General features: G+C 32.6%; 1 protein-coding gene across 1 annotated transcript; it reads left to right on the forward strand.

Moving 5' to 3' along the window:
- The first annotated feature begins 7,303 nt into the window (after window positions 1-7,303).
- Window positions 7,304-14,312, forward strand: LOC100254476 (uncharacterized). The gene is made up of 8 exons (XM_010657129.3): window positions 7,304-8,697; window positions 9,146-10,368; window positions 10,692-10,935; window positions 11,070-11,294; window positions 12,405-12,578; window positions 13,164-13,361; window positions 13,456-13,569; window positions 13,727-14,312. Exons 1-8 carry the CDS (start codon window positions 8,002-8,004, stop codon window positions 14,057-14,059), a joined length of 3,207 nt encoding a protein of 1,068 aa, XP_010655431.1. The 5' UTR covers window positions 7,304-8,001; the 3' UTR covers window positions 14,060-14,312.
- Window positions 14,313-14,555: the final 243 nt, after the last annotated feature.

The following is a 14,555-nucleotide window of genomic DNA, read 5'->3' on the forward strand; positions in this document are numbered from 1 at the left end:
TATTTTATTTTTATTAAATATAAATAAATAAATAAAAATCAACATGTTATTTTTTTTATTTAAAAAAAAATCAAATATTTTGATTTTTTTATTTAACGAAAAATTTACAATAAATTATAAAAAATTAGAAAAACAAACAACTCAAAATTTGCAAACAAATTATTTTTAATAAAAAGTTCAAAAAATCTAACAAAAATAATTTAAAGAAAATTTTTTATTATTTAAATAAGAATAATTAACATTTTTAAAATTTTGAGTATATATTATTATTCAATACATCGGCAAAAACAAAATCTATCAAATAAAATGTATTAAGAATAGTAATAATGTGTAAATGTTTCAAATTCAAACTCTTGATGAATGAGCAATAAAAATGTTACTCAATTTTAGCGGGAGAGAGAATTTGAATCCTAATAAACAATTTTTACTTGATTTGTAATAATAGTTAATTAAATCAAATTAATTGTTAATCCTAAATAATAATCACATGATTTGATATTAAATAATATTATATTAGGTTGATACTAAATATTATATTAGCCAGGGCTATACGGATTTGATTCGTAGACTTTTTTTGATAAAACAGATCAAATTGATTATTATAAAATAATTTATAAAATAAAAATTTATAAAATCAATTTTATTAAATATAAAAGAAATTTTATATTTTTTTAAAAAAAAAAAAAATTGAAATGTAAGAGATACATATCCGATTTGATCTGATCCTATCCGGTACCTGAAGATAGTCTAAAAGATTACAATTTGACATTCAAAAAGCTTAATAAATAAAAAGCATTGTTTTTATTGAATATGGTCAAAAAAATTTCAATAATTAATTAATTAGTATATTAAAAAGTTGATCCATACGAAGAATAACGGAGCCATGTGTAGGTCGGTGATATCATTGCGAATTGCCGAATTCGGCCTGCATTCATGTCAAAACAAAATTAAACTTTCTCATGTGCCGTCGGCCCATCCAAGATTCAACAACGCTGCAACAAAAAAACAATCGGGGAATGTTTGCTGGCCTCCCATCTCGTATATTCTTGTTTTTTGGGGTGATGCACTGTTAATAGTCATGGTGCAAACTTGCATGAGTGAAAAGGCATTAGACAGGAGTGGATCTACCAACCTTGGTGCAGTCAAGAAAGGGAGGAAAATTTGAAAATGTTGGAGTTGGTTAAGAAGAATGAGTTGCTTGCATGGTACATATTCGTCAACCGGCCATTTTTTGCGTGCATTCCTAATCTTTGAAAAGTTGAATTCATAATTTATTTTGATTAAAAAAAACATATTTACAAAAAATCAAGTAGAAAAAAATATGTTTGTGAAAGATTAAATTCAAATTCGAGAATTAAGTTACTTATTTAGAAAATAACATTAGGATAACTCGATCTTTACTAAGTAAATGAAGGTAACTACAATAATTAATTAATCCTAAATACCAAGAGAAAAAAACGTAAGTAAACCAGATTAAAGTGAAATTTATATTACGCAAACAAATATATAATAAGGCTGGCATGAGGTGAAAATCAAATTACGAGAGTGTATAACAATGAGAAAAACAAATATTCTCATTTATTAGATTAATTAGAAAAATAATTTTTATTATTGCAAATATTACAACACATTTTTAAGAAATTCCAAAAGACTTTATTTACAACAAAAATGATTTCAATTTATTTATTTATGACCAAGGTCTCAACTTATTTACAGTAAATGATTTGATTCAATTATTATCAAGAAAATTTTATTTTATTAATGAGAAGATTATTTAATTTGTTTTTTTCAGGAAAATAATGATTTTTTACAAAGGATGTTTCACTCCATTTTATTAGTAAAAATGATTTTTAATAGGAAAATGATTTTTTTTATAAAATTATTTACAAAGATACCTCAATTCTTTTTATTTACCAAAAATTGATTTTTTATTTTAATTTTATAAAAAAAAGATTTATTAAAAATCTGATTTTATCTTTGTTTGGTTTTAATAAAGGTTTTTCGTTTTTATTAAAAGAATTTTTCAAATTATTTTGATTCTATAAAAATAATTTCAAATTTATTATTTATTTAAAAAAAGTTTCAATGTATAAAAAAAATTATAAAAATTATATATTCAAGTTATAAAAGAAAAATTAAAATCTCAATTTATTACTTTTTCCATTTTATTTAAAAAAAATATTTTTCAATTTTATTAAAAATAAGGTTTTACCAATTTTATTTTGAGGAAAAAAATAATTCCAAAATTATTTTTAAGAAAATGGTTTTATTTATTAATAAAAATATTTCATTTAAAAAAAAAAAAATTTCAGACATGCAAGAAAACTCCCCTTACCAAAATATACAATAGATGAAGTCTCCCAAAGAAATAAAATATATACAAGGAGTCTTACTGAAGCCCTAGAGAGTTGTCTTCCAAGTTTGGCTCACAATCTTAACTCCTCCATGCTTCTAGCAGCCTGGTCTTCAACCACACCAACTGCTTTCAACCAACTTACTACACATTTGCTATGCCTCTTCCTCTAGCCATCATGCTATGCAAAAAGAAATTTTCCAAGCATAGAAAAATAATTCAAAGTCCAAGCCCAAAGCAATATCCAAACAAGTACACAAGCCTAAATCAAAATAAAACAAATTAAAGCCTAACAACAAAATCCACATATCAATAAGCCTAAATCAAACTAAATGGAGAATCAAAGCCCACATAAATTAAAAGGTAACTTAACTAGGCCTAAACTCAAGATCTATAAAAATTAACCGAATCGATCCCTAGTCAAAATACATCAAGCCTAAATAAGGTAACCAAAAAGTATAACCCAAAATAACCGAACCATAACCCAAATTTGAATAATCCAAAGCAACAATGTAAACCTACATCCAAACAAAACAAAATTAAAAGTAAAGCAAAATATCCACAGGCTTAAGCCTAATACCAAAAGTAAATAGGTAGTTTAAAGATCAAGGCAATATGTTTACTCTCATTGAAAGCCTTAGGAATGAAAGAATGAATGGTAGCTAAGTCGAAGAATGGTAGTGGTTGTGAGTGGTGACAATGTTTGTGGTGGTTGCAATGTAGAGGGATTGAGGGAGGAACATCAACATAGTCGGTTTGATGAAAATGGAAGTGGAAATGAGAAGGGAGAGATATCAATAGAGAGAGAGAGAGAGAAGAGGTAGATGGAGGTGGGTGATGCCGTTAGTGGTGGTCGATGGCGGAGTGGTAAGGAATGTTAGGATAGAGCCCCTAAAAATATAACATGATGAAATTTCGATTTTACTTTTATTTATCCTTATTCCATGCATTCTTTATGAGTATTCTTGCTTGTATATTTTGCATTGTATGTAACTTAAGTGTATTAAGAGTTACACAGAAAGATCTAAGTCATGAATTCTTTACAAATAGAAGACTTGTTCACAATTAGTCCATGGGTTTAGGCAACCCATTAAAAGTTATAGTGCACTACCTTCTAATTGGAAGGATGATTGGTCATAATTATCGGGATGAATTTCCCATGGTGAGTGTACTAGTGTGTTTGGTTATACATTGGACAAAACCTATGGTGTGTCATGCCTTAAGGCTATCAAGCAACCATGACTTCACTAAGCTGCTTCATTATGTTGTTCTTTAACCTTGAAAGAATATTAAACTTGTATTAAAGTTACCGGTGACTTTGACCTATAGGTGAGATCATAAGCTAATCATATATTCCTCTTATAAATTAGGTCACTATTGATGAAAACTTATAAAAATATGTATTTTTAATAGAGACACCATGATATCTCATGGGATTGAGACATAACGTCCCATTGGGTGATTCTAAGAAGACGTATTCATGGAAACTATGGTTATAATAGTTATTTAAGTGGAAGTTGATATAGGTCATTTGAGAGCTAAGATATGTTAGTTGAATATACAATAGAATGATATGAAACTCAAGGATAATAGAGGTAGTTTTAAAAAACTGATAACTTTCACCTTATTAGACTACAAACACTCATTTATGCAGGGGACAAAATGCAATGGATAGTAGGTCACCAACTCAAGCATATAGTGTCTTGTTGTTTTTTTACATAGAATACTAGAGTTTAGTTGATTATTTGTAGTGGGATATTGAATCAACTTCAAAATTGGATTTTGAGGGAACCGGTACTCCTATCGGTCCCAATAGTCCCTGTTTTAAGTTTATATACTTTGTTGACATGAGTTATGAGAGTCAGATTGACTTTAGGTTCACTTTTATGTATAAGAGTGTTTTAATAATTATATAAGATTGTACAAGGGTAAATGAATAAGGTCTTTGGATAGGACTAATTGATTAATAAATAGACCTAAGTTATGCTAAATTAAGTGGTCTAAGCCCATATGAACTCAAGTCACTTAAGTCCAATTAGGAATCTATAAATATCTCATAGGGGTTAGGGTTTTCAACACTTTTGTCTTCCATCATTCAAAGAGAAAGAGAGTCATAACCTCCACCTTTCTTTTCTCCCCATTAGAAATGTACCAAGAACAAAGTTGAGTCATTGAACAAAAAATTGTAGGTTTATGAGACTTTCAATAATTTCAAGGTTATTTTCAAAACTTGAAATTTAAGGTTTGTGAACATCCAAACCTAAATGTTAATACTTTAACCCTAAAGATCAATTCTTTTTGAAAAATTGGTATTACTTTTGTTGCTTATATCTAATATGCCAATAGGAAAGTGGTTGTATGTGGCGTTGCTATGAGTGGTGGGGAAATGGTGGTGCTATGAGCGATGGGGAAACAATGTTGGTGATGGGAAAAAGGGAGATGAAGAGAGAGAGAGAGAAAGAGAGAAAAGGAAAAAGAGAGGGAGATGATAGGAGAGGGGATGATCATTGGCAATGACCTTGATAGTGACGCCATTAGTAGTCACCATGATGAATGAAGGTGACGACAACATGTGGAGTGACAGTGTGGATGTTATGGAGACAGAAGAGAAAAAAAGAAAAGAAAAAAAAAAAGAAAATTATTTGCTTATTCTTAAATTATTTTTAAAATTTAATAAATTTTATATATCAAATGTAATTTGATATAAAATTTATTTGCTTAATAAAAAATTCTAGAGAAATTAAAAGAAATTAAGAAAAACACATGTAATTTAAAAAAAAGTCATATTTAAAGATTTTCAGAATTGTGAAAAATGGTACTATATTCTATTCTATTTAATTTTTATGTTTTTAAATTTTTCTGTATTTTATTTTATTTTTAAAAATTGATGAAAATAATTTCTATTTATTTTTTATTTTATTTATTCATAAAAGTTAAAAATAGAAACCAATGGTTAGATATTATTATAAATTTTTATAACAAATAAGGCATACAACCAACCCTGCCAATGTATTCTAGAATCTCCCATCACTCTAAACGAAATAAATCATATCGGCTAACCAATGGTTGACAAAATTTTCCCCGAGAAAGACCAGCAAATCCCATTCACCAAAAATCGGAGAAATTCAAACCCATTTGAATGAAGGGTGCTCGTACCTGCTCCGTCCACCACAGTGAAACTGACCAAAAAGTCCTCTCAAACATTTGGCCTTTTAAAAAAGGTAAGATTGCCATTTTGAGGCTCTACCAAACAGGCCCTTAATCCCTTTCTGTTTTTTTCTTTTTCGTTTTCCTGCTTTTAAGCAAACGACGTCGTCTTTTAATTTGGGGTTTGCAAACGCTGAGTCATTTTCTTACTTCGTTAAAACGGCGCCGTTTCTTCTTACCCATACATCGCTTCGTAAAACGGCAACTTCTAATAGACTACTTCGTCGTTTGTCTTTCCCTAAGTAATATAAAACGACGTCGTTGTTTGTTCAGTAACATCTCTTTTCAAACGATAGAAAAGTTTTCTTTTCTTAGATCACACTCAAAATTTTATTACCAAAAGGTAAAAAGACTTTATTTATGATGTTTGGGACTAAGATCTTTACCAAGAAAAATATTAGTTTTAAAAGGTAGACGTGGACAGTTCAACCTTGGTGCTGCCCATCTTCAAATAGCTACAAAAAGATTAGTTATAAATTTAGATCCCACTCCACATCATTCACCAACTCAATATTAAACATTCATTCAAAATTTTGAGTCATTGAATATTATTGGGCGTACTAATCATATGTAAATAAAGATTAATTATATCACTCTTTCCTTATGTGACAAAGAATTAGTTTATTTTATTTTAAGGTTTATTTAAGGATAGTAATGAGATCAGTTTAAAATGAATTGCCTCCATTTCAATAGGAAAATAATTTTCATCCTTGTCTTATTAAAAAAATTAAATGAAGTGAGCGGGGTGCCCGAACCCATCTCGTCTTATTGGGTTTAACTTTTTTTTGAAAAGTTTTTAAAAAATTATTTAACTTTTTTTAATTACATTAAAATTAATGTATTTTATAAATAATTAAAATATTATAATTTTTTATAACTTATTTATTAAAAAATATTTTATTATATAATCAAGGGAGGATAAAACAATACTCCAATCCGTTTTGAACCCATTCCAAAATTTTTTTTTAAAAAATCTCAAACTCCCTCAAATCAATTTATTTAAATTTTAAACTCATTCTATCAGGATAGTGGAAAATGAGAAAAAAAAAACTGTCCCATTGTCATTCCTAATAAATTATTAAAATTTAAATTTGAAGAGAAAAATATACAAACCATAAAAAAAGCAAAACTTATTTAACATTTTTTTAATATTTTTTTTCTTTCATAAGAGTAGTAAATATACAAGAGTCAATCCCAATTTAAGACAAGGTGCTATTGAGGGGGCTTGATTAAGTCTTTGGTTGAAGTATAAAGTTAAGAATTAAGACCTGGTCTTGTGTCAAGGATTAGATTTTGAATTTTTTTTTTTTTTTTCTGAAAAAGAGAAGAAGTCATGAATGTACAAATATTTTTGTAAAAAAAGTTTCATTCTAGAAACTTCACTTATTAAATGATTATAGACAATGGCATGCTACATTTTTTTTTTTTTTTTATAATTTTTATTTCTATGTCTTCTTGTTATAATTTTTCCTTTTAAATTTCAAAGCATGAAATAAATTTATTTTTTCTATGATTTTAGAATATTTTTTATGAAAGAAATAATATTATGCTATTCATATCTATAATTATTTGATGTGAGTGCTGTATCATATGAAATTAGACTATGTATGATTTTTTATTATATTTAATGTAATAATTATCCTTACTTTTTCAAAAGATAATGATGACAATACCAAAAATGAAAAGAATTTCAATTGGACGGCAAATATTTAATATTGTGAGGAATCTAGCCCAAAGTTCTAAAGTTAATATCAATCAAAGCACAAAGCTACAAGGAGAAAATGGTGAGGGAAAGAGATGGTGGATCTCTCTGCATTCACATCTCATCCAAATTCCTTGCAAAAGTTGTAAAGGGAATTCAGTACCGTGGGCTGAGCCGACACGTTTGGATCTTTTCCTCTTCTTTTGCCAATTCCCCATCATAATTAGAATGATAATACCTACCTTTCACCTTCAGTTTCCTTCTTTGAACCCACAATTTTTTTTTCACATTTGACCTACAAGCAAACCCACATAATAATTTCTCACCTCTCAGCTGTGGACCCTTGCATTCTCTGCTGCATTTGCCCTCTTAGCTCTTAGCCACCTCCTGGCCTTCTCAAGTTTGGTAACTGATTTGTTGTTTTTATAGTGGTTGTTGAATGGTCTGGAATTGAGCTTTGGTTTGGTTGGTTTTCCATTGGTTATGATTGGATTTGATTTTGGCCCCTTTGGGGCTGGTTCTATCTGAGTTTTGTGTGTGATGGCTGGGGTTGGCCACGCCCATAAGCATTAGTAATCATTCAGATTTGGAACATTCTGATGTGTTGTTTCTGATTCTATAATCTGCCTTTTTGGGTCTTTGGGGCTTTTGATTTTGGAGGCATTGTGATAGATCATAATTGAAGGCATTGGTGCTGCATAGTGAAGATAATAAGTGTGTTTGTACTATATCTGAAACCATGGTTCTTGGGCTGAGGACGAAGAATCGTAAAGGTGTTTTGGTTAAGGTTGATTATATAGTTCATGTTCAGGAGATTAAACCTTGGCCACCCTCACAGTCCCTCAGATCAGTTCAATCTGTGGTTTTTCAATGGGAAAATGGTGATCAGGCTTCTGGGTTTCTTAGTTGTAGTGTTGGAAATGGGAGAATTGAATTCAGCGAGTCTTTTAGGCTTCCTGTTGCTTTGTACAAGGATGGAAAAAGCCGGGGGCGTGACAGTTTCCAGAAGAACTGCTTAGAGTTCAATCTGTATGAACCTCGAAAGGACAAAGCAGGGAAAGGTCAAGTCTTGGGATCGGCTATAATAAACCTTGCGGACTATGGGATTATAGAAGAAGCCATTACCATTAGCACTCCATTGAGCTGCAAGAAGAGTCATAGGAATATGGTGCAGCCAGTTATTTTTCTTAAAATTCAGCCATTTGCAAAGGATAGCACCAGTTCATCGTCAGTGGTCAGCTTATCAAAAGAGGCATCATTGGATCAGGACGGAGGTGAATCCGTTTCAGAATTGATGAGCGAAGAAAATAATGAGGAAGTCGAGATCGCCTCTTTTACTGATGATGATGATGGTGGTGCTTCCTCACATTCATCACGCATCATTTCCTCTTCTGCATTTGAGACCACTGGATGTTCACCGGCCCAAACTGAAGAGGTACTTGGCTGATTACTTTCTATTCATTTTCACTGCTAAATGTTTTCAATTTCAGAGCTTTTTTTATTTACTTACTTCTCTGTGTTGAATTGAGTGCATGAATAGAAATTCATTAATGTTTTCTACACCATTATAGTGTTCTTGCCCATTTTAAATTACCATAAAGTTTGTCATATATGCCCATTAGATATTCATTTTCTTCTTTCTTTCAAGTTGGTTGTTTTTGTTAGGTTTTTATGGAATTAAAATTCAAGTGATGAGTTCAAATTGGATGAATGGGTTACATACTTTTGGATGTTTACTGATATATTGCAAACAAAAGAAAAAAAAAAGAAAGAAAGAAAAAGAAGAAGAAAAGAAAAGGAAGAAGAAGAAAATGGAAAAGAAAAGTTAAAAAAGTTTTGTAATTATGTATATAGTTTCTTATTCAGTTTCTATCAAATTGCAGAATGGATCAGGATCAGCAAAGGATAGCTTAAGAAGGAACAATGAAGAGCCTGCCCCATCTTTGGGACCTGCACCTGTAAAACCAGAGGCAAATTTTGTTCCTGAAGCATCCAAACACCTGAATGGGAGTTCATCCCTTTTATCAACAGGCTTGTTGACTAAACTTGAGAGCCCTGTAAATGATGAGGTTTCTTTTTCTGATTTTTCCAAGAAAAGCTCAATGTCAAGCCTAGAAGAGACTGTTACTAATCATGTTCAGTCTTCTTCCTCCTCCTTTGGTTCTCAAGGAAAAAATGAAGAGTCTGGTAAGGGCACAAGTTTTGAGCAGAAAGTTATTGTCCGTGGGAAGTTTGCTGACAGAAGTGCCAAAATTCTAAGTAGTACTGAAGAATCCAGTAGGAGCAATTTCATTGACAACCTTGCAACCAAAGTCACACCCTCAGGAACAAAAATTCAGGTGGGTGTCAACTCTAACCTTGTAGCAACTGTAGAATCTCAAGCCAATGGAAAGGATGATGAGAAATCACGAAGGTTAAACAAAAATGACCAAGAGGAGCCTACAACTGTTGCTGATTTGCATGTTGATCTTGACAAAGAGGAAAAGGAGCAGCAAGAAAATGGACAGGGAGAACAGAACTTGGAGAAGAAGAAACATTCTTCAGAGAATGAATTAGTTAGTAAATTTACCCAAGATGTTACCAGGAAGCAAGTTGCATTAAGGAGTAATACTCTTGCATTCAACAAGCGAGTGCCTGAGATGCAGGGAAGTTTGGCAACCAATCATAAACTAAAGCATGTGAAGTCTGTACAGTTATCTTATGAGAGAGCTAAACCTGTTGGGTTATTGGAGCATAGTCCACTTATGGAAAAGGAAAAGGAAATTGATATTCAGGAAGATTCTCATAAAGATGCTAAAGGTTTTGCAGCAAGTGAAAGAAAGGAAAGAATAAATAACTTTTCTGACAGCAAAGTTGAAGTGGAGTCTAGAATTAAGATGCTTGAGGAAGAGTTGAGGGAGGCTGCTGCCATTGAGGTTGGCCTTTACTCGGTTGTTGCTGAGCATGGAAGTTCTACAAATAAGGTCCATGCTCCAGCTCGGCGTCTTTCTAGATTTTATCTTCATGCTTGCAAAGCGAGGACCCAAGCTAAGAGGGCAAGTGCTGCCAGAGCTGCTGCTTCAGGATTAGTTCTGGTTTCTAAAGCATGTGGAAATGATGTTCCAAGGTATGTGCTAACATATGATCTGGACATTCTTCAATTCAAGTCAAGTTAAAGTTGGCAGAAATACTAGCGAGACTCACTCTGGTGGACCAAAGATTACTTTGGGTGCAGAATGGTGGAAACTAGAAATCCCCAGTAAAGTTTAACCCAAGAACAATAGTGGGACATAGTGTTAATGGGTTCCACCTGGGAAAGCTTCTGGGGTAAAATAAGTCATGTTTGTCGGATGATCTGAATCATCTGACAAATTGCTTTCTAATTTTTCCCAATCAAAATATTTCTATGTTTCTTTTCAAATTTTATTGAATTTCTGTGTTCTGTGACAGGTTAACTTTCTGGTTGTCGAATTCAATTGTATTGAGAGCAACTGTCAGCCAGGCCGTTGTGGAAATGCCACTTTCTGCTGGACCTTCCACCAGAAGTGGTGGAGGTAGAAACAGGTACAATAAAGAAGAAAATAATGCAAGAGAGAGTTCTGATGACTGGGAGGACCCACAAACATTTATTCTTGTGTTGGAAAAGATTGAAGGTTGGATCTTCTCCCGAATCATTGAGTCTGTGTGGTGGCAGGTTAAATCCTAATTCTTCTTATCTTTTTTCTTCTGTAGCTGTATCTGCTTCTGGCCTAAGAGCAAGTTCTAGTTTGATTTATAATGTCCTTACTCCTCATGGATAATTTGGTTTCCTCTGTTCTGTCCTTTCAGACCCTTACTCCATACATGCAGTCCACAGCTGCAAAGATTAGTGATGGAAGTAGGGGTTCAAACTCAAGGAAAACATATGGAAGGAGACATTCTTTGGGTGATCAAGAGCAGGGGAATTTTTCTATTGAACTATGGAAGAGGGCATTCAAAGATGCCTGTGAAAGGCTTTGTCCTACACGAGCTGGAGGGCATGAGTGTGGCTGCTTGCCTGTGCTATCTAGATTGGTATGTTTATGCATTACAATTTCCTTCCTCACTGTGCTTTGTAATGCTGAATTTTTTACCTTACACACTTCTAGTTTGGTTATATCAAAACTGCTAGCATTTTGCATTTGTATGGTAATACCATAGTACACGACCAAGTCATGCTTATGTTTTTCTGTAGAAAGTAGAAAGTGAAAATGGCATTGGATGGCTTGTATTTGATTAAATATTTTCAATCACTTATCTGTACATTGTGTTCTTGTATGTTTGTACCACAGTGATCTTGAGTCACATAGTGAAAATGCAATCTGGCACATTAAACCAATACTACCACTTAGTGCTTTCATCCAAGAATCATCAAAATCATATCTTTAATGAAATTCTTGTTTGATTCTGTTTTCATTATAGATTGGAAATTATCTAATGAGGCTGGCATTTAATCAGGGATATTGCTTTAGAGTGATATTTGATATTAAAGAAAAAATGCTTTAAGTGATAAGATGATCTGAATCAAAAGCTATCTGTAGGAAGTTCATGCATCAATTCATGAAGTCTCAAATAGTGGCGGAGCCAGAGAGTTTTGTTGGGGGGGCAGTGAAAAATATTATATTATAATCCTTATTTATAAATTGTATGGTAATTAATGGTATTTATTATTATTATTAAATAATAAAATAATTTTAAATATTAATTATGAAAATGTATCAAATTAAACAACCATAGAACTAAGAACATTAATTTTTTTTTTTTTGATTTTATATAAAAAAGTTTTAAAAGAATTAAAAATTAAAAAGAAAAATAATTAGTATTTTTTAGAGGGGGCAAATTTTCCATTTTAGGTTTTATTTTCCTAAAAAATTTTAACATGTAAGGAAATTTTTTTTTTTTTGGTTCCACCAGTGGTCTCAAATCTGTGTTAGTATCCCATTATCACAATAAAGCTGTAATCTTGAGGAAGCCAATATTTGTTTTCTGATATCTACTGTTTTATATCCATATCTCTTGATACATTTCCTATGTTATATTCAGCTTCTGCATCATGTTATGTGCACTTATATCGTTTTTATTGGCTTAGCAGTAGTATAGCTAGAATGCACCAGTTAGAAATAAGTTCTTCTGTTGTGTTTCTAGGTCATGGAACAGTTGGTCAGTAGATTAGACGTGGGAATGTTCAATGCTATTCTTCGTGAATCAGCTGAAGAGATGCCAACAGATCCTGTGTCTGATCCCATCTGTGATTCTAAAGTTCTCCCTATTCCAGCTGGAAAATCAAGCTTTGGTGCTGGTGCTCAATTGAAAAATGCTGTGAGTAATGAACACCTTGTTCTGTGAACCCCTTTTTTATGTAAACCATTTTGATAGCTCTTCATATTTATCTTATTTATGTGCAACATGTCCTTATTTTGTTAGAGTTGCAGGATGTGTATTTCTCATTATCACCTTCACTGGTATCTTTCTTTTTCTTGGCTGTTTGGCATTTATATTTTCATAATCAGAATTCAGCGTTTGAGCTATCCTGCCCTCATCTTTGGTGGGTGCTCTTGGAAGTGACTTAAGGGGAAAATGACTTTTAATGATTTCCTAATAATGATATTTTGTAGTGTGTTCTGAACAGTCTCCTAAGGAAAAAAGTAAAGGTGGAAATGTATGAACTTGGATGGGATACCTTTTCTTTCAAATGTTGTTCCTTAATTACATTGAAAGAGTCATTTTTAAATTGTAAGTCACTGTATAAGGCTGTTATGGGAGTTCTCTCTGGAGTTACTCTTCCTTGATGTTTCTTTCTGGATTCTTCCTAATTATCAACAAAAAGAGTCTCACATCTGCACCAATTGTAAATGAATTAGTTTCTCTTGATTGAAAGCTTTGCTACATTTTCTGTCAAAACAGGTAGGGAACTGGTCGAGATGGCTTACAGATCTATTTGGTATTGATGACAATGACGCACCTGGAGATACAAATGAATTTAGTGATGACAAGAGGCTGAAATGTGAGACCTCCTTCAAGGTCTTCCATCTCCTTAATGCATTGAGTGATCTCATGATGCTTCCATTTGAAATGCTAGCTGATAGGTCCACAAGAAAAGAGGTAATATCCTGGTAACTCAAGTTCTTTCAATTTCACAATCTTGGTTCATAAATTTATTTTCCCTATTCACTCTTCCAAATTTCAATCTTTGAAGGTATGCCCAACTTTTGGCGTACCGATCATCAGGAGGGTCCTTGACAATTTTGTCCCAGATGAGTTCTGTCCCGACCCAATTCCAGAGGTCATCTTTGAAACCCTGGATTCTGAGGTAGGTCCTTCCCCAATAATTTCCTTTGTTTAACGCAAATCTTTCATCACCCACTTTTAAACCCTTTAGTTGATCTAAATCCTAAACCTTAAAACCAGGACAAGCCTTTCTGTAAATTGCATTTTCTGTTAATACATTCAGTTTGTCTTCAATTCAGGACTCTCTTGAGGGTGCAGAAGAGTCTATCACAAGCTTCCCATGCATTGCGACTCCCCCAGTCTATTCTCCCCCTTCAGCTGCTTCATTTGCAAGCATCATAGGGGAGGTGGGAAGCCAAAGTCTGCAGAGGAGTGGGTCATCACTGCTTAGAAAGTCATACATTAGCGATGATGAGCTTGATGAACTGGATTCCCCCATAACTTCAATAATCGGTGACAACAGCCGAGGTACTCCTACTTCAACAAAACCCAGTTGGCTGCCTAAGGGAAAGGGGGGTAGGGATGTTGTGAGATATCGACTCCTCCGGGAAGTATGGAGGGATGGTGAATAGTCACACTTCTTTAATATACAAAAAGCATATATCATATTCAGTGTTCCCTTTTTTGAGTTTTTGAGTTATTTTGGTTTCATCAGAGTTGAAGAGATATGGGCGCTTCCCATTTGGGGAAGAGTTTTAACATGCCCATACTGTACAGATAAAAATTACTACTAGCCATGGTTTTATGCTGATAATCATTCATAGTATTGTTTTTCCTGTATAAACCTATTTAACTTCTTTTATGTTCAACTTGTTGGTAGCACCACTTTCTTGGCTTCTTTCTAGTTGATTTGAGCCAAAATTGAGATTCTAGGATGATCACTAGGTTCAGGCTGAGCCAAAAATGAGGTTCTAAATTTGCGTTTAGTCTTTGAAATTGCCAGTTCTAGTTAATTAGGAACCCTGCTTTAGAAAAATAAAAGATGGTTCAATACCTCAACAATAGCACTCATATCTGTCATAAAATTGAATGAGAATAGAGCTTTCAATTGCAGTTTCATCAAAGCAG

The sequence above is a fragment of the Vitis vinifera genome, chromosome 1 (genome assembly GCF_030704535.1).
Source record: "Vitis vinifera cultivar Pinot Noir 40024 chromosome 1, ASM3070453v1".
NCBI lineage: Eukaryota > Viridiplantae > Streptophyta > Magnoliopsida > Vitales > Vitaceae > Vitis > Vitis vinifera.

Coding starts and splice junctions, on each gene's coding strand:
- LOC100254476 (XM_010657129.3), top strand. CDS start 8,002: ATGGTTCTTGGGCTGAGGACGAAGAATCGTAAAGGTGTTTTGGTTAAG. Junction 8,698..9,145: donor CACCGGCCCAAACTGAAGAG/GTACTTGGCTGA, acceptor ATCAAATTGCAG/AATGGATCAGGATCAGCAAA. Junction 10,369..10,691: donor TGTGGAAATGATGTTCCAAG/GTATGTGCTAAC, acceptor GTTCTGTGACAG/GTTAACTTTCTGGTTGTCGA.